The 22,962-nt window shown below is 37.5% G+C and overlaps 1 protein-coding gene across 1 annotated transcript in view; it reads right to left on the bottom strand.

Moving 5' to 3' along the window:
• The window catches only part of LOC145662090 (uncharacterized), a 175,807-nt gene that overhangs the window by 57,507 nt on the left and 95,338 nt on the right, over window positions 1-22,962 (bottom strand). The window contains exon 3 of the mRNA XM_081727429.1: window positions 12,804-12,988. Within this exon, the coding sequence (XP_081583555.1) occupies window positions 12,804-12,988 (185 nt within the window). The remainder of the gene's footprint in view (window positions 1-12,803; window positions 12,989-22,962) is intronic.

Genomic DNA, 22,962 nt, shown 5'->3' with positions numbered 1-22,962 from the left:
ATAGTTTTCAATTGTTGACAAATTTTAATGCGTGTATCAGAAATTATACACGCGGCCCAAAAACAAATCAATTTCATTCAAGGTTTTGTTTTGACGTAAAATTTTACCAAATTTTTGTCGCTCGTGCCATTTGTTTCTTTCAATAGACGTACTGTATAGTGTCCTCAAGTTAAAACGTCTAGAAAAACAACGTGTGACTGAAATTGAGTCCATTTTGATGGACTCTGACGCTGAAGATCTAGATGTGAATAGTTCAGAAGATGAAAATTCTGATATGTTAGTGGACTCTGATCTCGATCCGGAGTGGCTTCCTGAAGCAGCTGATGGTTCAAACAATTCTTTTGACGAGGCTGGTGAGGGTATGGCAATTTCCGACATAGCGTTTAGTTACGCAATTGAAACCTATACGGATCCGACTAATGAAAGTACTATGTCAGTGTCGCAAGGAGTAAATGTACCCGATAATCCACCATTTTCACAAGAAGACAGTGTACCGGATTCGAATCTGTTAGCGAGAATTTTGGAAAACATTTCGTGGAGTGACCCAAGTGACAATCACCCTGTTTTTATATTTACTGGAAAAAGTGGTGTTGGCCCTACTATTAGTGGTATTTTGGCTCTTGCTGATCCGATAGATAACTACGAGTTGTTCATCGATCCTGAAATGCTCAAGATTATGGTTGATCAAACTAATTTGTATGCAATGCAACAAATTCAAAAGTTTGACGATGTTTCTCCTAACGCAAGGATACATGATTGGACAGTTACATATATAACGGAGATGCGTAAATTCGTAGGAATTACATCCATCCCACTCGCTTATCGTCTTCTCCAATCTAAAACTCATTTGATTGGAACTTTGAGGTCAAACAGAAAACATATCTCGAAACAAGTCCTTGATGCGAAATTGAAACAGGGAGACACAGTTGGAAAAGAGACTGTAGATGGAGTGACAGTGTTGAAGTGGAATCACAATAGAGATGTTTTGATGTATTCGACAGTACACTCCACAAATGATCACGTAACCAAAACTTCTAGAGGTAAAGAAATTCAGAAGTCAAAGTGCGTAGTGGATTATAACGAACGGAGTCATCAAACGATGTCAGTGATCAGATGGGAACTTACGGAATAGCTTTGAGGCGCTGCACAAAATGGTATAGAAAGGCTGTATTAGAAATGATTTGGGGAACAAGTCTCGTTAAATCATACTGTTTGTACAATGAAAACACAAAAAGCACAGATCAACCGATTATAGAATTTCATGAGTCAGTTCTGGAGAGCATGTTAGGTTTGACTGAATCGGTGATCACCCATCGTTCCACAAGAAGACAGCATAACCTGATTGACAAATATGATGTAGGAAACCCATGGAAAAAGGTTTGAGGAAGGAGTGTTTCTTGTTATAAGAGACATGGCACAAAAGGATCGACAACGCAAGGCAAGAGAAAGTATGAGACCCAAGTATCAACAGTTTGTGATACCTGTGAAAATAATCTGTTTTTGTGCAAGGAGCGTTTCAATTCTAGCCACTGAGAACCCTAAAGTGTTCAAAATCTTTGTGTTAAGTGTAAGTTTATCAATTTAAGATGAAGACAATGTGGGAAAGTTAAAATAACAGAACAAATGATGATGAGAGAAAGTAGATTTTGAATATTCATATTTACACTCATAAAGTTCTTTTACCACTGACGCTTATGTTTGAAGAGAGTGAAACTCGAACTGATTTGAATACGAGTCCATCACATTCGATGGAATCCCTCACAATCTGAAAAGGTGGAAATTGTATTTTTATCACATAATATAAAAATAGTTGTTATTGTAGATTTTTAGAACTGACACTAAAAGTAAACTATTGTATTTGGTTTTCTGAATAATACATATATAAAAAAGTAAAGGTATAAATACAATATAAATACAAAATAAAGGTATATTTTCATCACTTATATTTTTCACAAATATACCATATAGGCTGAACCCAAGAGTGCGGGCAGACTCTCACGGGGTGTAGTAGGTGGAAACAACTCGCTATACAAATCTAGGTGTGTATGTGTTCACATACAAGGGGCCAGAAAAAAAGTCTTCACTGTGTATCAAAAATGATACACGAAGCCCCGGAAGGAAAACCAATGTGTATCAATTCAGATACACACGGCCTGATCGTGTAACCTTCCCAAAGACATTTTGGCCCAAAAAAATGAACCAGCAGACCTTCCTTCGGCGCTCAATGTGTTAAAAGCACAGCAACCTACTATGTTTGTGAATCCGAAAAAAGTTTTGACGAATTTTATATATTCAATTTTATCATCACAATTTCAGATGTAGGTTTCGATACGAATCAAGATCTGAGATTCGAATTTCGGATCCAGATCCGAGATCCGGACACATATCCAAAATCCGAATTTCGGATCCAGGTCCAAGATTCGGATCTGAGGTTCGGATTCAATATCCGGATCTGAGATCGGGATCTAGGTACGCATCCGGCGAATCGGGATCTCATTGGATCCGGGATATCCGGATCAGAAAATTGTTGGCCATTCCTAGTTGAAACAAGAGACCACATGGACTCGAAGTGAATCCAAGGCAGGGGACACCAAAGAAGATGGCCTATCAGCATACCCATTGGACATACGTTTTTTTTTCTTTTCTTTTTAGAGTGGTGCGTAGTAACAGAACTTTATTTATTGAGTTGGAAGGTGATGGGCATCAATTTAAGTAAAAACATTTGTTGATTGCTGAAGAACTTGTAATCAGTGGGTGTAAAGAAACGGCCACTAGAGGGTTTCGCCCTCTGTCTTGGCCAGGGGTGTGGGAGCATCAATTATTCTTTATTAAACTCATAGTTGGTTAAGGAGCTGTGAAATAATCATAGTTATTATACACTAACAAATATAAAAAAAATAAAGATATTAAACAACAATAACATTAATAATATATCAATAATAACAAACTAGTAATGAAAGGTGCACATAGAAAAAGATAACAAAAGGTGCGGGAAAAAACTGAAACTAATGGATAATCGTAGAAAATGCATAAATGGATAAATGATGATGAGTGAGGTGCTCGTAACGCCACAACACAAATACAGATGTTAGTTCAAACAAATGCAGATTAATCTTCTGTCCTGGGGCGTCTCAGGACTGATGAGAAACATGGGGTAAGCCCAGATTAGTGTTGTAGAGAGACAAGTGCTATGATGGAAAAAGATGTGGCAGATTGACGGATGAGTTGGTGACGGAAAAAGATGGCATGGTGATGATCTGCTGGAAGGGTGCGGATGTATATGGAAAGCAAAACTCTGAGTGGTGTATAGCAGTATTTAGATTGAGATTCTTGTAAATCAGTAAATATGGTGTCAAGAAAGATATCTTTACGATCATGGAGACTGGTAGTTATGAACTTATGACGCAATTGTGCTATGTGTTGAACAAGCAGAGGAAAGGTAATTTTTTCATACAAGTCAGTATTATGATACGGAAGTTTGATCCTAAATGCAAGACGAATGGCATGTCTCTCTAGAATTTCAAGTCTATTGTATAATTTCGGAGGCGCTGAACACCAGGCTATGTGTCCAAATGTAAGTATACTCCGCATAAATGCTTTGTATGTGTTAAGCAATAATTTGGAATTTAGACCTCAGGTCTGGCCAACAAGACGACGAAGAAGTTGTAAGCGGTTCTTTGCTTTGATAACAAGTTTCTGAAGGTAGGGTGTCCATCGCAACTTATCGTCAAAAATGATTCCTAAGTATGTTAGGTTTAGCTGGCTGAAGAAAGTGATCTCCCACACGTATCTGTAGTAAATTTGGATTTCGTTTAACTTTGCTGCGGCATTTAGGAGGTAAAATAACAAGTGATTGTGTTTTGTCTTCATTAACTGAAAGTCTCCATTTACTACACCAATTCAAAAAGCTAGTAATTGTTGTCTGTAAGTTTGTATTAATCTGCTGTATCGTGTTTCCCAGTGTAAGAAAAGCTGTATCATCAGCAAATTGAAAGAGATAAGTGTTCGGTGATGGAGATGGTAAATCGGAAGCATAGAGTATGTACAAAAGAGGAGATAGACTAGAGCCTTGCGGTACTCCTGTGTATGGGAAGACTGGATGTGATAATGAGTTGTTTATGCTGACATAGGCTATTCGGTTGAGTAGAAAAGAGAATATGACTCGGAGGTATGTAACAGGAAGACCCAGTTTAAGAAGTTTATAAAATAATCCATAATGCCAAATCCGATCAAAAGCTTTTTCCAGATCCATTAAAACGAGACAGGACGGAAGAGACTTATTAAAATGATTGGTAATAATGGTAGTTAGACGAAGTAGTTGATCATTTATGCTATAATGAGGTCGAAATCCAGTTTGGTGGAGAGGTAAAAGTTGTAGATCCATAATGTATGGGTGTAAACGAGATACGAGTATTTTTTCAAAGACTTTACCTAACGTGGAAGTTAACTGGATTGGACGATAGGACTGTACGGAATGCGGTGGTTTGTTGGGTTTCAGAAACATACAGACTTTAGATACCTTCCAATCAAGAGGATAGAAACCAGTTCTAAGCATAAATGTATATATCGATGCTAGAAATATGAAAAAAATGACCGAACATTTCTTAAGTAATTTGTAAGTTATTTGGTCAAAGCCTGGGGCAGTACTACGTTTACGCTTGATGATAGACTGTATCTCCGCGGAGGTGATTTCACGAGTCAAAGGAGTATCCGCTTCTAAAGTGTGCTGGATGGAAGGTTGAAGTAATTGTGCAATTGCCTCTTCAGAAACTCTAGGGCTGAATTGGTGTGTGCAAGGCGGGGGTGTAAATACTGACTGAAGATGTGTGGCTAAAGCGTCTGCTTTATCTTGATCTGTATCTAGAGATTGGTTACCCTGTATGAGAGGATAAGATGAATTGTCTGTCCAGTTAGAAGATTAAATCTTTTCCAGTATTTCGTGGGATGTGACTCTGTATTCAATTGATTGCATGCTTTGCTCCAGGTAAGCCGTTTATGAGCAAGAATATAGTTATGAACTGTCCTTTGCCATCGTCTTGCTTGAGTCAAATACTCTGGATTCCGTGTTTGTTCGTATTTTCGAAAGTAAGTGCGAGACTTTTTGACGAGAGCCAAATACTGCGGAGGTAGCATAGGTTGGTATGTTTTGCCTCGATATGTAGGTAAGTTTTTGTTGGCGCTACTGGTGATAGCTGTGCTAATGCTATGGACGGTATTATTAAGGTCGGTCTCTGATGTCGGTGGTACAAAAGAGGCAAGAGCAACATCTATATCAATACGAAACTGATCCCATTCCGCCTTGTCGTATAACATGATAGTTCTGATAGTTGATTCAGATACTTGTTGTCTCTGATGATTGATAACGACTTTCACCGGAAGATGGTCGCTGCCGATACAATCTAGTACATGTATATTACATTTATCGACCATAGAGGCAGTGCTAATAACAACATCGGGTGTAGTTTTACTGCTTGATCGCGTATGTTTGGGCAATTGATGGACATGCCCATTTAAATTAAGAGTTATATGATCGAAAAACTCAGCTTTATCACGGGCAGAGCGACTGTGAATATTAACGTCGGCTAGTATGACAAGATGTTTAAAGTGGTGAAACAAATAGGTGAAGAAGGCAAGAGGAATGATATGACCTGGTCGAACGTATATTGTTGCTACTGTTAATATAAGGTGAAGAAGATAAACTGTTGTCACTAGGTGTTCCGGTAACTGCATATGCTGCGGAACAGAGTTGCATCTATAAGTAAGTTTATTACGAACTCCAATTGCAGCGCCACCTTGGGCTCGTGCGTTATTGTCTGCATAATCGCAGCGAAGAAATTGATATCGAGGAAATCTGACATAAGTAGCAGGTTTGAGCGCAGTCTCATTTAGTACAAAGAAATCGATATTTTCCTCAAGCAGTAACTGCTCAAATAGTATTCGGTGTTGCGCTAAAGAACGAATGTTCAGAAAAAGAAGTGTCAGAGCCATATTCATACACAAAATTACGGACTTAAACTGCAGTGTCTCGGGGAGCAATATGGAAGTGCACGTACGGTCCAGAATATGTAGCATACAAGTTAACTTGAAATATAGCGGAGGCTGCTGCAATAACATGATCTAATATAAGTTGACGTTGGAATGGGAAAATATTTTGTAATATGAGTGTTATGTAGCGGAGGAAGTTTTCCACAATAAGAGGAGAGGTGATAGACTGTGACAAAGGCACGTTAGAATCTATGGTACGTAGCGGTACCGTCATCTCCGGGTGGTCAGGAGTTGGATTCGGTTTCCCTTTACATTTATAACTATAAGTTGGATGCTTGTCACTGGAACAGGTCGAACATAGAGGTGGTTTTCCCCTATTAGGACACTCTTTAGTATCATGGTTGCCAGCACAGTAGCCGGATTTTACGACATTTGGACACTTAGCCGTTATATGTTTGTTGTACACCTGGCACCTTTCACATCTAATTGGAAGAGGGAGGCTTGTTCGGGAAGGTTCCACCCTATGGCGTTTCTTAAATATGTATGCGCCATCTTGTAACAAGGCATCGATTGAGGATTGAGAAGTAGTCAGAACTCTCACCATATATGTTGGACCGTTATTATTTTTGATACGTATACATTTGGTCACTTCAATTCCCTCTGCTTTTAGCTCCTCAAGCACCTCATCATCTGTTATTTCAGGTAGAACTCCGCGAATAACTACGGACATCATTGGTGTTCTCGAAGGTGGAGGAGTTTGCTTGATTTTGTCAGGAAGCTTAGACAGTTGTGCAGCTTTGCCAAAAATCTCGTAGCTGGCCTTATTACGGAGAGTAATGCCAAAATTTTCGTCCTGAGATTTAATAATAACACCGCCCCTGGTGAAAACTATCTGTTGGATACTGGCCCTTGGAAGATACTTGATAATCTGATTAAAGATATGGCGGGTGTTACTGTACTTTGGGTCGAAGTTAGTTAGAAGGAAAGAATGCAATTTAGGACGAGCAAGGGTGGCTGCATATGACGGTTGTAAGCCAACAGTAGATGTGCTAGGATCCCCAGCGGCCATCTGCATTGGTTCCGATTCTTCCGACTTACGAATATAGGTAGGAGAGCGAGATCTGGAACGCTTATCAGCCGATTCTAAACTACCCTCCGAGAGCTGACAGGTACGTCGATTCGTTCGAGGATCGCGTTTGGCATCAGCCACTGCTTTAGGTGTGGGACCTTGAACTAATCCCGGTAGCTTATGCATGGTGCGATAAAAATATGCACCGCATCAAGTGACGTAAACAAACCCCGCTCAGATAGTGCTACAGGTAGCCCTAACAAAGTGACAAAAGAGTTGGTCAAACTGTGATTACAAGCAATGACCTTCAAAATTTAAGATAAACCCTCCAGAAGATGAAGATCCTCTGTCAATCTCCTATGTAGGGTATCTGCGCTGATCTCACAAGTACGTTTGCAATACTTGATCACTGCTTAGCACAGTAACTAACTACAAGAGGAGTTAGGTTCGTAGTAAGTATGTGGACATACGTATTGTAACCCTTCTTTTATTATTTAACCTGTAATCGGAGCCCTCAGCTCAAAACTTTCTTTCTAATCTCAATTCCAATAGTTTTTGGTCATATAAACTTTTCCTCATCAAATATATATATATATATATATATATATATATATATATATATATATATATATATATATATATATATATATATATATATATATATTGCCCTAAATGATTCTTGTGATTGTGTTTGAGAATGCCTTTTTGTGCAATTACCTATGCGTACTGCTGCGGCAAGTGCATCCTCGTATTCATTAGAATACGACGGTCACAAATGAATTTAGTATATGTATAAATTACCATCAGAAAAACATACTGCGGGGACTAAGACACTGAAACCATTCCTAGAGGAAAGGGTGGCATGTAAAAGTAATAGAATACGAACGATATTAATGTCGAATTCATGGTTTCTGTTGTGACAAAGGTAAATAGTGACCTGCAGATGCTATTCAAGTTCAAGTTAAGCCTTTATTGGCGTGGAAGTCAGAGTGGCAGGGTGACTGTCAAAACAAATCAAAAACATCCTATGTTTTACACTAAAATACAAATTGCTAAGCAAAGCAATGCCTATTAGGGTAAAGTGGGGTAATTCGAATAGGCGGGGAATTTGAATAATGTTAAGTATTTTGCTAGCTGGTGTGGAAACAGGCTCGCTATGTTAGTGAACCTGCCTTGGATTTGTAGGTGGTGGTTTGCAGAAGTCGCTTTCAGAAATACAAACGATTTCTGTAGTTCTGAAGGCACACACGATTTTTTGCTTGTTGCAAGGTTAAGTACGAATATGTCTATTTTTAGGTCGTTATAATTTTCAACGTTGTTTCTTTAAGCTTTCCTTATTATTAACTGGATAAAATGAAACCGCTGTGGATTATAATCGTATCAGTAACATGTGGTGCGTTGATATACTATACGCTGGTGCCAACCATTGAGTACTTTTCATACCCCGTTCGGAATGGAATATTCGTCGACTGCGGGGCAATTTGGATAATTCAGAACGGGGCAATTTGAATACCACTGCGATTGGAACTATATGCCTACTATTATTTATTTGTTTATGCCTCGGTTCTGATCAAGCATTCGTAATGATTTCTCATTTCAGATGGTCAGAAATTATAAGGAAGATAAACGATTAGAATGGAACAAACAGTGTATGGAACAAGCAGTTAAATCAGTTGTTGGTGGTGACCTGTCGATACCAGGAGCATCAGAGTTATTTAATGTCCCTTTCACAAGCTTATACAGACGAGTTACATATGAAGAGAGGGAACTAATTGATGTTCCTGCTGTAGGCAATACGTCTAAAATATCGTTCGGTGATATTGGGAGGCCAAGTGTGTTTTCCACTGATCTAAAGAAAGAAAAAAAAACTAACGGATAGGGTAAAGTATCTAGAATCCAGGTTGTTTGAAGTTACTCTGAAGGAAGTGCGTGCGTGTAGCGGCATATTTATATGTATCTAAATGTGAACTTGACATTCCTCAACACTGGACTAAAACTAAAATGGCAGGGAAGGATTAGTGTCAAACGTTATGTAAGTGAAATAATCTTAGTTTGAGAAAACCTGAAGGTTTGTCAAAAGCGAGAGCTCTTGGTCTTAACAAGGAAACTGTGAACTCTTATTTTGACTTACTGGGGAAAGTAATGAACGAGTATGATCTCTATAACCATCCTAGCCCTATTTACAATATGGACGAAAGTAGACTTCTTCTCAATAACATGTACCGGTATATACTCCTTTAGACCACAAGCTATTGAAGAGTATCGATTCGCCCCTTCGGAAGCGTATGGCCTTGTTACGGGAAGATCTTAACAACGCACCTTCTTCCGGTCACGGCTCTCAAAACGTTGACTCAACAAAGCCTATGGATGAACCCACACAAAAAGTGCTTCCTGGCTCAGAGAGTAAAACAACTCCAAGGAAAGACGCAAGCATCGGGTGCAACAAAATCCAAGAACACTACAAGAAAGAAGAGTGCTAATACAGAACCTGCCAAGAAAAAATAAATGAACGCTCGAAAGAAACTGTATCCTCTACCTCTTGCAGTGACGGAGACGTAGGCCTAAGTCTAAAGAATGCTGCAGGGAATAAAGATTGCGTTTTTATTCCCCTTGTTAATTACTATTCAGAACGTTTTGCTAGAGAGGGAGACTGGATTCGTTGCCAACGTTGTGAGATATGGTTCCACGAAGTCTGTGTCGGTGCAGAAGGTATAAAATAGTTTATTTGTGGTCGTTGTTGTTAAATACGAATGATGGAAGATGAATTAACATATTACGTCTCTTTGCCTTAGTGTTCCTAACAAATTTTTTTTTAGCATAGCCAACATTGAAAAAGATGGCTACTGGCGACGCATATTTACAATTTATGTACTTCTTTTCATATAAAATTAGCAGATTTCAACTATCGTAGAATTTCCAATCTAACTATTAAATAAGTTATACATTATTTTTAGGTATCCTTATTTAAGACTTGCTTATTTTGTTGGTTATTCATATTATCCCACTTGTTATTCAAATTACCCCTCGCATTTACGTTTTTCGGAACTTTGAGGGGAAATTGAATACCTAAAATTCGCAATGATGTATTCCAGATACCATCTTAGGAAAAATTAAGTAACAGTAAGGTTCAAAGTTTTTTTTTTCACAATTTTGTATCTGAATACTAATTACAGTTTCTGAGGTATAAGAAAGAGAAAATGTCTGAAATTATTCAAATTACCCCTGAAAAATAACAAACGTGTGACAGTTTCGCCAACTAACTGAACATATTGGCTTTATCAGACCTGTAAAAACAAGAGAGAGTTGCATCTGAATATAAGAGAATCACAGAAAATGGTTCTGAATCTGTTTTGATCATCCAATCATAACAAAAGTTGACAAAAATGATAGACCCCTACTAAACACTACAGATCCATTTCTCTCCCTGTTCCAGTGGAAAACTAAGCTTCAAATTAAGACTTTCCAATAACTTGCCCCACTGTTCGTCAATTTTAAGTCCTGTGTTCAAATTCATAACACAAGTTTTCTCTTTTCAATGAACCTGGCCTCCTTCCCCTTTCTTATTAACGTCCTTCGTTTCCGTGCTAACGCTTCAATCTCCCACCAATTAATGTTATGTCCCGTGTCCCTTACGTGTTTAAAAATGCCATTTCTTTCTCTTTCCAATCTCACATCACCCTGTTCTTTTTCTTGTGCCATGCACCATCATTTACATTGATCGCTATGTACTATTGTCGGATGCCTGCATTTATTTTCACTTTCTCAAACGCACTCGTCACAAGCTCTTTTCTCCTGAGCTGGACAGGCCGTATTTTAGGCGATTTCTAGAAAATGTGTTGCCGTAAACTCTCCCTCTCCTGTCCTATTTCCTGAATTGCTCCCCCTGACGTTCTAGTATTATTTAGTACTTTACGTACCTTTTTATTTATTTCTTCTGTTCTATTTGTTATTTATCCATCATTTTCGCATACAGTTCTTATTATACTGTATTAGCTATGGAATCACTCCGTCTTATTTAAAACGTATCTGGCTGTCACGCACATGTATATAGCAATCTTGGCTGAATGGATGAAGTCATGGTTAGATAGCTAAGAGGTTCGTGGTTCGAAACTCGTCTCGAAAGCTGAAGATTTTAAATAAAATAATTACACAGATCTTATGATCTTTCTCTACCTTCGCAATCATCTGCTGCTCTAAAGAGTTCTTCACCTAATTCGTCAACTGCCGTAATATGATCCTCGCAATTCGGAACCTTTCCTTTTTCTGTTTCACAAAATCACAATTTTCGTCATAATACGGCAGCTGTTCGATCATTTTTCTTTAATTCTAAACTTGCATGGATATATCATCTGTCTCTATATTTAATTTTCCTCTTTCAATGTCGTCCACTATGAACGTACAAACCTTAGGATCAAACCTTCGACTCTTGAAACCAAATGTGAGCGCTCTAGTAATGTGCAACTTTATAAATTTGTTGCTGAACAGAGCGTCATTTTAGATTTTGTTCGAGTGGTCATGGTTACCATGTGTTTATGACACTCAAGACAGGGGAAAATTATACCCTCCTGGCTTGTCCACACGACGCAATTATTGCAAACAAAATGTCATTAATCATTGAATAACACTTATTTCTGTCAGTAGTTTTTAGAGCTTTGCGCCCGCATTACAGACTAGGAAGTACAAAACATACCGTCGTGATTGACAATTTCCATAGATTTCACAAGGTGAATCTTTCTAGATGGAAAAGAAATCAAATAAAGGTTTTTATAAAGGCATAGGAACATTTTGAGACAATTTTTTAATTCAGGCTCTAAAAAGATATTTCAGAGAAAATGAATGAAGGAGATGGTTTTAGAGCTATAAAACTTGTAAACATGATTCCTGTTCTTTTTTTTTTTTTTTTCCTTCTGAATTGTAAGAGTACATTGCGTCACACAGACGGCTCTTTAGACAAAGAAAAAGGGAGAAGAAAGACGAGTTTGGTTGAATAGCAGGAGTAGTTAGTCGATCGAGTGTGTTCCTCAATGCATAAACACACGGCGCAAGAGTTTGTTATAATTTGGACTTAAACTTTCTATAGCATTTTCACTGTCGCGAACTCGACTGTTGGGTGATTTTGTAGTTAATGAAATATGAGTGTTCCTGAGAAAGTGCAGTCTCTTCTAGAAAATAGAGGCCGCAGTGGCTCAGTGGTAGAGCGTTCACATCTGGTGCGTGGGGTCCCTGGTTCGATCCCCGCTCAAGCCAAGTGAACTTTCTGGTGGACAAACACCGTGTGCGTGGGTTTTCTCGGGGTTTTCCTGTTTCCTCCTACTTCCTTCATTCCGCCATTTCACCCATCTCTTATCATTACTTTCATTTCATTTCATTTCTTCTAAAAAAAATTGTCTGTTTCTATCGGAGAGGCTCTGTCTCGTGTCATGTTTCCACACAAAGATTCAGTCTTGTCTCATCTCGTGGGCAAAACTGGTTAACTGTGCCAAAGCAGGTTCTAGTTCTCCAGCAATAGTACATATGTCTGAAGTTTCCTTCCTAAGTTACGAGTTATTACAACCCTGTACAGGTTACACACTTTGCAACTGTATACACTGTATTTAGAAGGATTTACAGCTCAGTGGTATTTTTTTACGAGTTTGCAAAAAGATTATGTTGTACGTAAAGTTAAGGAGCACTTAATCAAGTTATATCAATATTAATAATTAAAGAAATGAACAGATTATACAATTGGGTTATTTACATATAGGCATACCTGATATTTGTAGCTCATACAAATAAGTAAAATCTTGAGTTAATGACCACGTGTAGATTGCCAATGCTACAATTGGACATATCATGAAAGCACTTATAATAAAGCTGTGAACTGAGAGAAGATAAATAAAAGCGGGAACATTTCGTGCCCATTTTCTTCGCCCTAAACAAACTAGGAATATTATCCTGTAAAAACAAAAATGAATGATTAGTTTCTTTTCTTTTGCATTTAGAATTATAACATCAAAATTTTAATAGTCAATTTCCATAGTGCCTAGGAATTTCATCAAGAATTGTAATATATTTCATGTAATTTTCATAGAGATGTTTAGAACTCAATAAAAGGACTTCTGATACTCCATCAATGCAAAATAAAACAAACACGGATTGAATATCAAACGTCTTATTTATTGAGTTATAAAAATTGCAAGGGGGCTGCCTCTATCGGAATCGAATGTAAATGCACTTGGTTGCGAAAGAGAATTTTCCAGCACGTCCAAATAAATTGAAATGATTTCATGGAATGCTTCTATTCGGCAAGTTACGAAAAGTGACGAAATTCTGCAAAGGCAGATGCGAACGATGTCAATACCTTTGGATTGTTCGTCCGAAATCTTGCGAATAAAGTGTCATCAGAAGTGGAACCTACTATATGTAGTTTTCAGAGTAGAAAACGCTCATAGAAGCATCGTTTATTGAGAATTACAAGTTAATGAAGTGATCATGTAGAATTTAAGAAAAGATTTGAACAATTCAAATGATCTCGTACCTTATTATGTTCATCTGATGAAAACAAAATTCAGAATTCATATTGATGGCTCGTATGTGAGATAAAGCATTCTACACGGTAAAAGCTCAACAGTTTATTTACATTTAATTTTATATCAGTTATATTAGGGATTTTCTACCCGTTAGAAAATGCCGACTTAATTAATAAATCTAATTATGCTAAATGATTATGCTAAGGGATATGATGTTATCGTACAGTATTAAGGGTTGCCCAAGAGATAAGACAAGACAGAAGTTTCGTCAGAAGATACGGGACGAGACAGAGCTCTTCCAGTAGAAACAGACATACTTTTCCAAAACGAGACATCACTTTCACGTCACATCTTCAAAATGAGACAGCCTCGACTCTTTTCACATGGGCATTTCTGACGTATTAAAACTAATATTTATCCACGCATACTTCCAAGAGGCTTCTCTTCACTTCCGAGTTAAAATTAGATCAGGATTACATGTCACTCTTGTCCAGGGAGTTGTTTAGTAAGTCCCAATGAAGCTTCCTCACCTTTTGATTCCACTATCCCGAGCAAAATTTGTTAAATCCCTTTTACAACCACAGTAAATGGAAGTTATACATGCAATGACAATCCAACCATTTTGGTATACCTCTGAATTGTTTCGGATATTTTGATTGAATAATTATCTATTTGAGCGTTTTTAATAAACCATTCTCTACTGGAAAATGAAAATAAATTTCTACTTTAATATCGCACTGTATCCCCACTATTCGGCTAAAAAAGATGGATTATTAATAGTGGTGGCCACAGAAACCGGTTTTCGGTTTCCGGTTTCTAGGAACAACCGAAACCGGTTCCAAAATGTTCAAAAACCGGTTTTCACCGAAACCGGTTTTCTCCAATAACCGGTTTCGGTTTTCAAAAAAACTGTTTCGGCTTTCTCTAAAAAAATTGGTTTCGGTTTTCTCCAAAACCGGTTCGGTTTTCATCGAAAGCGGTTTTCTCCAAAACCGTTTTCGGTTTTTCACCGAATCTGGTTACAGTTTTCTTCAAAACTGGTTCTGGCATTCTTCAAAAACCGATACTTTTTTTTTTTTTTTTTTTACTGAAACCGACTTCGGTTTTCTTCAAAGCCGGTTCAGTTTTTCATCAAAACCTGTATCAGTTTCTCCAAACCTGGTTCTATTTCTGATCAGAATAGTTTTTCGTTGTTCTATGGAAACCCATTTCCTTTCCACAGATAGTTTTATGTGTTTTCCAGAAGTTTGGGGTTTTAGTTTTTACTAAAACCATTACGATGTTTACCGAAACCGGTATTGGTTCCTTGAGAATCTATATATGTTTTAGATCTTCAAATCGGCTTAGTTTTCAATCAAAATTGTCTTCAGTTTTTATCAAGAACTACCTTTGAGCTTCTACTTAAATCCAGTTTGAACTTTCATCAGAACCCAGTTGGGATTTTTGTTATAACAGTACTTCATTATTAATATTCTTATCATTATTATTAGGTACGCTTAGAAACATGTTTTTCCTTCGATTCAATATTCGCTCTTCTGTAAATCTCTAGTTGTTTCGAATACAATTACCTTCCTTATTAACAATAGATTTTCAGAACCTGGATTTATTTTAATTAGACTAGCTTAACCTGCGCTCTCTACACAGCGCATCATTCACATATGAGCATGAATCTCCTTGTCATTTCTCACATCTGTACATGTCTCATTATAGACACAAATGAAAGACATCTTGATAAAAAAAATAGGCAAGGGGTACCACAAAGGAGAGATTTTTTCGATTATTTTTTTTTATATCTCGCACCGTTTGCAAGATTGAGCCTACTTCTGGTTGGAATTTCTAATTCATGTATGATCAGTGGTTTCGTTCTTCTTGCATGCAGTATGTAATAAGCAAATACATTACATACACAATTTATTATAATGCCAGTGATATATGGTGTTCATTAGTAAAACATTCTAAATATTATAGATTCTCCATCACTCGAGAAATAGTTTTCTTCGATTTTCATTATCAATTTGTCATGAAACAAACGCATGAGAAATATACAACCACTGTATACAAACATGTTGTGTAGGAGTGTATAACTTATAGAATGTGTTGTTTTTTTAAATGTCAACACTTCCAGTGTACCCTAAAAAATGTAATAAAGAAATAACGGCCACGTTTTTTTAAATATTCAATTGGAACTGGACAAATCTACACAAAATTTGGAATCGACTACCAAAAATGGCACGATTCTAGCACTTGTGGTTTTCGAGATCTCATTGTCAAAAGGATTGGAGACAAACATATAAACTGTTCTTTGCACACAAACATATAAACCTAGCATTTTAATATATAGATATTTATAGTCACAAGTGATCAATTTAATGGGGAGAATCCTGAAATGAAATACTATGCCCTGTATGATAGAGTTGCGTAATATTATGTAGTAGATAGAAGAAATGGTAATACTAGTACAAAAATTGCTTGATTTATTGTCTTCATGTATAAAGACAGACTCGTAACTTGGCATTCCTACGGAGTCCCGTCTACCGCCTTTTCAAAAATTACTGTGTATTGTTTCTTTGAAACAGCTCTTAGTACCGTCGTTGAATTAATCTACTATAGCAAACTTTTTGGCTCGTTTGAGAACTGGATACCGAAAGTCCGGATAACTATTTAGCAGTAAGAAATTGAAATGTATGTAAGGCTATTGGTGTTCATTTCCTGGACTCAGAGTACAAAATTATTGTGTAAATCAAGTTTTTCAAGAGCCCTCATTCACTAGCGGTTTTTGACGTCGACACAACGTAATATTTGAGTTTAGTTTGCGGTAATGAAAATAACCATTAGAGGAGACCGGGGCTTGTTGTGACAGGGGCAGGTTGTGACAGTTATGTTTCTATTAAAAGTGCTAACAATATACACGATCTGGCGACGCTGATTGACGCCTACAGTCACGAATTCACAGTATATTGTTTCCCATCAGTGTGAGTCGCCCAGAGTCAGAGCAAAGAAGAATGTTGGTTTTGTGGAGGTCTTGATCTATTTTTGAAGGTAAGTTTGATTTCTGTTTTCTTCAATATAAAATAGTTGAAAATATTAAGGGTATTTTCTAAAAACTAAAGCAACTATAATACACATTTAAACGGTTTTGTTTCTTGGTAAAGTAAAACTGAAATACTGAATTGCCAATAAAAGCAAAAAATACCCATTGGCTTTAGTTGTGACAAACTGTTAGGGGTAAATTGTGACAAACGTCACAACTGACCCTGCAGAAAACCAGACAATGGAACTTTATTGTCTAATTAATTTTATTAATTTTACATAAGGGATATTATTAATGTTTTGTTAGGAAGTGGATATGTTATTAGTATTGGGAAGAAATTTCCGATTTCTAACGCATAAAATCATTAGCACACTGTTGATTGTATATGCATCAATATTTGCATATTTAGACTGGTTTCTTTTGCATATGTCTCTTGTGGATGAGTGTACTCAAGGAATCCCGGGTTCGATTCTCGGTGGAGACACAAATGGTTCGGATCCCACCTTAGTTGTAGATCTCTCATTAGAACATCATCACCATCTCATGGAAAAGAAAGACAAACCGCCATGGGTTTACCATGCCCAGATACTTTGAATCAAAGACTGGCCTTTAGACAGAACACCACATCATCATTAAGAATAACATCCTTTTGCATGTAATTTGCAGCAATTTGAATTTGCATTTTAATGTTTGCTTCAATCTTTCTCGTTGCAGATGGTACGAACATATAAGAGAAAGAGAAAGGCCAGATACCAATTGAAGTGCACATAGATGCAGCACGAGCATACCACGAAAACAAAGGATCTTCAACACAAGTGCAGCACAATATGAGGTTAATAGACAGTCACTGTACAGATTCTACAAGAAGCAGTTTGTTGCAGGTAATTAGAACCTAGGATTCAGCTTAATTTGCATGGAGAAGAGATTCGACCGACTTAGATTTCATGGTAAAGGTCCTACTGGAAGTATTGCAGGAAATAATCATCAGGTTGGATGAAAGGAAACCTGTTTGTGCAATTCATGGAGCATTTTGTCAAACATACAGGCAGTTCTATTCAACATCGTGTCCTTTTGTTGTTTGATAGCCATTAATCTCATATCTCAGTGCAGATAATGAATTATGCCAAGAAAAATGGTGTTATTCTTCTGTCATTCCCACCTGACACGTCCCATAAGCTGCAACCCCTGGACAGAGGAGTGTATTCTTCATTTAAAAAGTTAGTCGCACATGGACTGGATGCAAGGATGGAAAACAATCCTGGGTGTATGACTTTCCGACTATTGTGAAAACGGCATTTCCTCTTAGTGTAAATCCATCTAATATTCTTAATGCATTCAGAATAACTGGTATATATCCCTTTAATAGAGACATTTTTACAGATGATGAATTTTTTGAAACCGCAGGTAACTGATGGTTACATTGAAGATGATGACCACATTATAAAGTTAGCACTCGGACGTACTTCGCTAACATCACTCAAGTTCAACAACGTCCTCATCCTCAACGAACTTTTCAGGTCATAATGAAGAACAAGGTCCAACTGACATTACACAAGAAGTGAATTCAGAACTCCCAGATTTACCTGTGAGGAAACAAACCAGCCTTATCCAGCAACAAACCGTAAAGAATTTGAAAACTTATCGACTGTTGTCAATAGACCTTCTACAGGTAAAGAAAAACCACAACTGTCGTCTATGCAAGTAATGCCTTAATACGAAACGTCCAGAAATAACAGTAACCCTCATCATGTTAGTCCCAGCGTCCTTCTTCCGTTACCAAAAGCTATACCCAGGAAAACTAAACGAGGAAGGAAGAAGCGAGTGTCCGCTGTACTCACTGATACTCCAGTTAAAGAAGTATTAGATGCAGAAGCAGGAGCAAGACATGAAAAGTCTCTGAAGAAAGGTATAAGCCGTAATATTCTGAACGGCTCTATGATAAAAGGGGATGAAAATTTCAAAACGTAAAAATGATAGTGAAGATGATTGTTTTTGTCTTGTGAGTCTGGAACCATTTTCTAATTCCAAACCCAGAGAATCGTGGGTACAATGTGTTGACTGTAATCAGTGGTCACACGAAGCGTGCACAGAAGGTAATCCTATTTATGTACGCCACAATTGCAACTCGGACGATAATAGGGGGTCTATGTGGTCTAGGTTTGCATCGTAAGTCATTTCAGAAAGAAATTGTGATTATATTATAAAACTGAGTATTAGGAAGGAAGTATTGTTGGCGCATTTAACTGTGTACGATAAAGATAATTTAGAAAGAGTATCCACATGAGAAACTGGAAGTTGTTTCTTTGTCTATGCAAAATATTTTTGTTAGAAAACATTACTTTTGCGTTATGTTTAGCACAATTTATATTAAAATTACATTGGCGAAATCGTGCACATTTCTTTCTGTCACAACTTACCCGATCAAAGTCACAACCTACCCCAGCAAGGGGCATGTTATGACAAAACAAGCCCCGGTCTTATATAATAAATAGCTTTTTTCAGTTTTGTGTTGTGCTGATGTACACACATTTTGCTTTGCATGAACACAAATTGCTACCACGCAGTGACACACATCACAAATGGAGTGTTATGTCGAAGCTTCGGATTCTTAAGGATGATCCTATTTCATTCCTGTACAGTTAATGGAGAAATTTTGTGTCTTCTTTACAGGTCAAGTTGCTATGAGCAAAAATACAATAATTTTAAACCATCTAAAATGTTCTAATTTGGGGGTTATAAAAAGGGGTAAAAGTTGATCTGAAAAGGTAGGATAACGGTAGGTAGCAGCATGACGTCACGCCGTTCCCCCTTCCTATCTTTTTCCATTGTATTTATTTTTAGGAACTGGGCGACGCCTACATATTTTTTCGAAGTGGGGACGGATTCCCCCCGCGTTTAGAATCTATACCCTAAGTTGCCGTTTATATATATATCAACGCACGAAATATCAATTTAGCCTCTCATAGTCAAACAGTTTTGAACAATGGAATTACAAGGCTCCCTCTACGCGGTATGTTCTTCCTCATATAGGTGTTATTTTCTCCCTTAGTGTGATTCTAGGAAAGTAAAGTGTATTTGATTTTAAAAATAAGAAAATTAAAAATAATAAATAAGTAAAATAAAAATATTAGGTTCATTGTAGTTCTAAACTGGCTATGATATGCTATACCACCAGTTACAGTATCAGATTTAATTTCTTGGGGAGGCAATCGAAGGGTGGATACATTTTATTTGAGGGAGGTTATAGGCCTACTGAAAAGGTTAATTTCACATTATTTGCGCAATATTAATATATACCAGGGGTGCCCACAAAGGGGGGCTATGTCGCAAACTGCGTCATTGAAATATTGGGGGGGGTAAAAATCTACATAAATATGTTTGAGGGCATGTAAAAATTAATCGAAAAGAAGATTTTTTTCCATGGAAGAACACATACGGATAGACAATTAGGAGGTGCGTCATGGACACAAGGGGGGTGGGCACCACTGTATATACTACCAGTCTGGGGTGCAGGTATAGCCTACGGGTAGCGCCTGCCTCCTTGGCCCCCTTTGGCAATGTTACTTGTACCAGATTTGAATAACAACTCCAGGTAAGGAAAGTTCTATTAATAGTTTATTTTGTTTAAGAGATATTAGCTTAAAACTATAATATTGTTGTATTAAAAGATGTTTCGATGTGTACAATAGCTAACATTGTTAACATATACTGGTAATCAAATGTACGAAAATGTCATTTTCTGTAATATATAAAACAAAATCCTCAACAACGTTTTTGATAACGTATAACGTCCTTAAATGTACTTTATTCTAATTTGAACGTTTTGGAACCTAGAAGTCTTAAGCCTGTACTGGATTACAACTTTTCATCAGAGCACTTCGTGCCTTGATGCCGCTTCTCTTCACCGACTCAACAAATTGCTGCGTTGTCATTTCGTCATAAACGCAGAATTAGACAATTCGTGTAGTTAATCGAGGGAGAGCGAGGGCGACCTGGCTGAGGCTCTGCTGTGCATAGAGTGATCGAGTTCGATTCAACTGTAATTTATTGAGCGCAATAATTTGAGACCCACTTTACAGAAAAGTGCAGTACTTTTCTTATGAAATGCTATGTAATGCTCGATAAGAAATTTAATTCAGTTACGCAAAATATGACGCTATAAGGAGAATTAATTTTGGTTCTGAGAGCAAGAACGAACGAATAAATAAAGCACCTTTTTGGGTATACCCGCATAAAAGCCAATTTATAATATGTAAAGTGTATATGGCTATCAGATCACTACAGTCAGTATCAGAGTTATGGGAATCAGACACCGGGGGAAAGAGCGGTGTCCAGAAGGAATGGGGTAGATTCGTAGCGCGTCATGAGTAATTTATTTATTTATTTATTGAACAAATTCCCAGATACAGCATAATTGTGCCATTTTACACAGGGAAGTGTCAACAAGCGGGAAAAAAAGAAAAAAGAATTTAAAAAATAATCAACAACAGTAACATCAATAGTATTAACAAAGAGTGCACAAGTAATATTATTTAGCCAGCACGCGTTTTATTGCTCTTTCAAACACCGGGTAGCTCGAAAAAATGTCCACCTCTCTAGTTAGATTCTTATAATAGTTGGGTACTCGGTGAAAAAGAGACCTCTGTATAATTGTCAACCTTGGGCGTGCAAGATGGAATAGGTGAGTATTCCGGGTTTTGCGGGAAAGGACATGTAAGGATAGTTGTTGAATTAAGGTTTCTGATCTTAGGTTTCCATTTACAATCTTATGAAGAAACTTCAAATCAGAGTTATTTCTGCGTACTTCCGGCGTCTGGATATTAAGATATCGCAAAATTTCCTCCTTAGGTAATATTCGAAGTGCGGGAACACGAAAACGTACTATTGCAATAAAGAAATTGAGAATAGACTCAAGTCTAGAGAGATGTGTAGGTGCGACCATGGCCCATATGGGAGAGCAGTATTCGATCTTGGGTGCTATTAGAGTTTTATAGAATGTTGTTAATGATGCCACAGTACGTAGTTCAGTGAATCGGTAAAGAAGCCCCAGCATACGCATTGATTTGCGGAGATGTGGTCAGAGAACGAGATTTTCGAATCAAAGATGACACCAAGATCATTATGACTGGCAGAATGTGTTATAGGGGAATCGTTAATATGGTATTTGGAGGGAAAAGGAGACTTTTTCAGAGTAATTGTAATACCGTCACATTTCTTACTGTTAAGTTTCAATTGCCACATTTCACACCAGTCTACAAGATAATTTATGTCTTCCTGTAGGGCAATTGTGTCATGGAAACATTATATTTCTCTATATAATTTGCAATCATCAGCAAAAAGCAAAAGGCCACTAGGATTAACTGATAGGTGAGCGTAGAGATCGTCCATATACAGGACAAATAGCAGGGGCCCTAGTACGCTTTCCTGAGGCACCCCCGAGATCACAGGTTGGGGGTTACAAGTCGCCCCTGAAAGAACAACTTTCTGTTTACGGCCCTTTAGATAGCTGGTGATTAAAGAGTGAAATTTACCATGTACATTAAACCTATTGGAAAGCTTGTGAAGAAGAAGAAGAAGAATGTGACTGACAGAATCAAAGGCCTCTGAGATATCAAAATAAATGACATCTAATTGAGTATTGTTATTTATACATTGAACTGCACAGAAAAGAAGAGTACTTAAGTTTGTGAGACTTTAGCTTTTCGTTAGAAAGCTATGCTGAGAAGTGTGAATGTAAGGCGACGTGAATTTGAGAAGTTTGTCTTTGATTATTTTTTCGCAGATAATAGATATTACAGAAAGAAGAGATATTGGCCTATAGGAGGATACTTCGTCTTTAAGCTCTGATTTATATATTGGGGTCACATGAGCTAGTTTCCAGCTGGTGGGATAATATCCTTCTCTGAAGCATCTATTGAATAGGATGGATAAAGGAACTGAAATAGCTGAAGCAGTTTTGTTAAGATAGAGAGAGCCAATGTTCGGGCCCAAGAGATCTATGTGGAGAAAGCGACTGCAAGAGAACCAAAACCTCACCCGTGGTGGTAGAGAGGTCTGACAAGGTGTTAGTACAAATGGGGAGGAGAGGGGGAAGATGGGTTGTAGGGGGAAAGGCGGTAAATGTTTTACAGAAGTAGTTGTTAAAAATGTCGGGTCTCTGACCATCACTAGCTTCAAAATTCTCGTCATGAACTGTTGCTGGTATGCCGGGAGATTTCGATCCAGATTTAATTACAGTCCAAAATAGTTTAGGATTGCTAACAGTAAAATCACCAATTGAGTCCATGTATTCAAAGTACTTACGTCGCTGTACCTTCTTCATAAAGCTTCTAATTTTAGCGAATTGTTTGTATGTGTAGTCACTCGGA

The sequence above is a fragment of the Thermobia domestica genome, chromosome 10 (genome assembly GCF_964235325.1).
Source record: "Thermobia domestica chromosome 10, izTheDome1.hap1.1, whole genome shotgun sequence".
Lineage (NCBI taxonomy): Eukaryota > Metazoa > Arthropoda > Insecta > Zygentoma > Lepismatidae > Thermobia > Thermobia domestica.
Note: the sequence above shows the minus strand (reverse complement) of the source record. Positions and strands in the feature narration are given on the sequence as shown.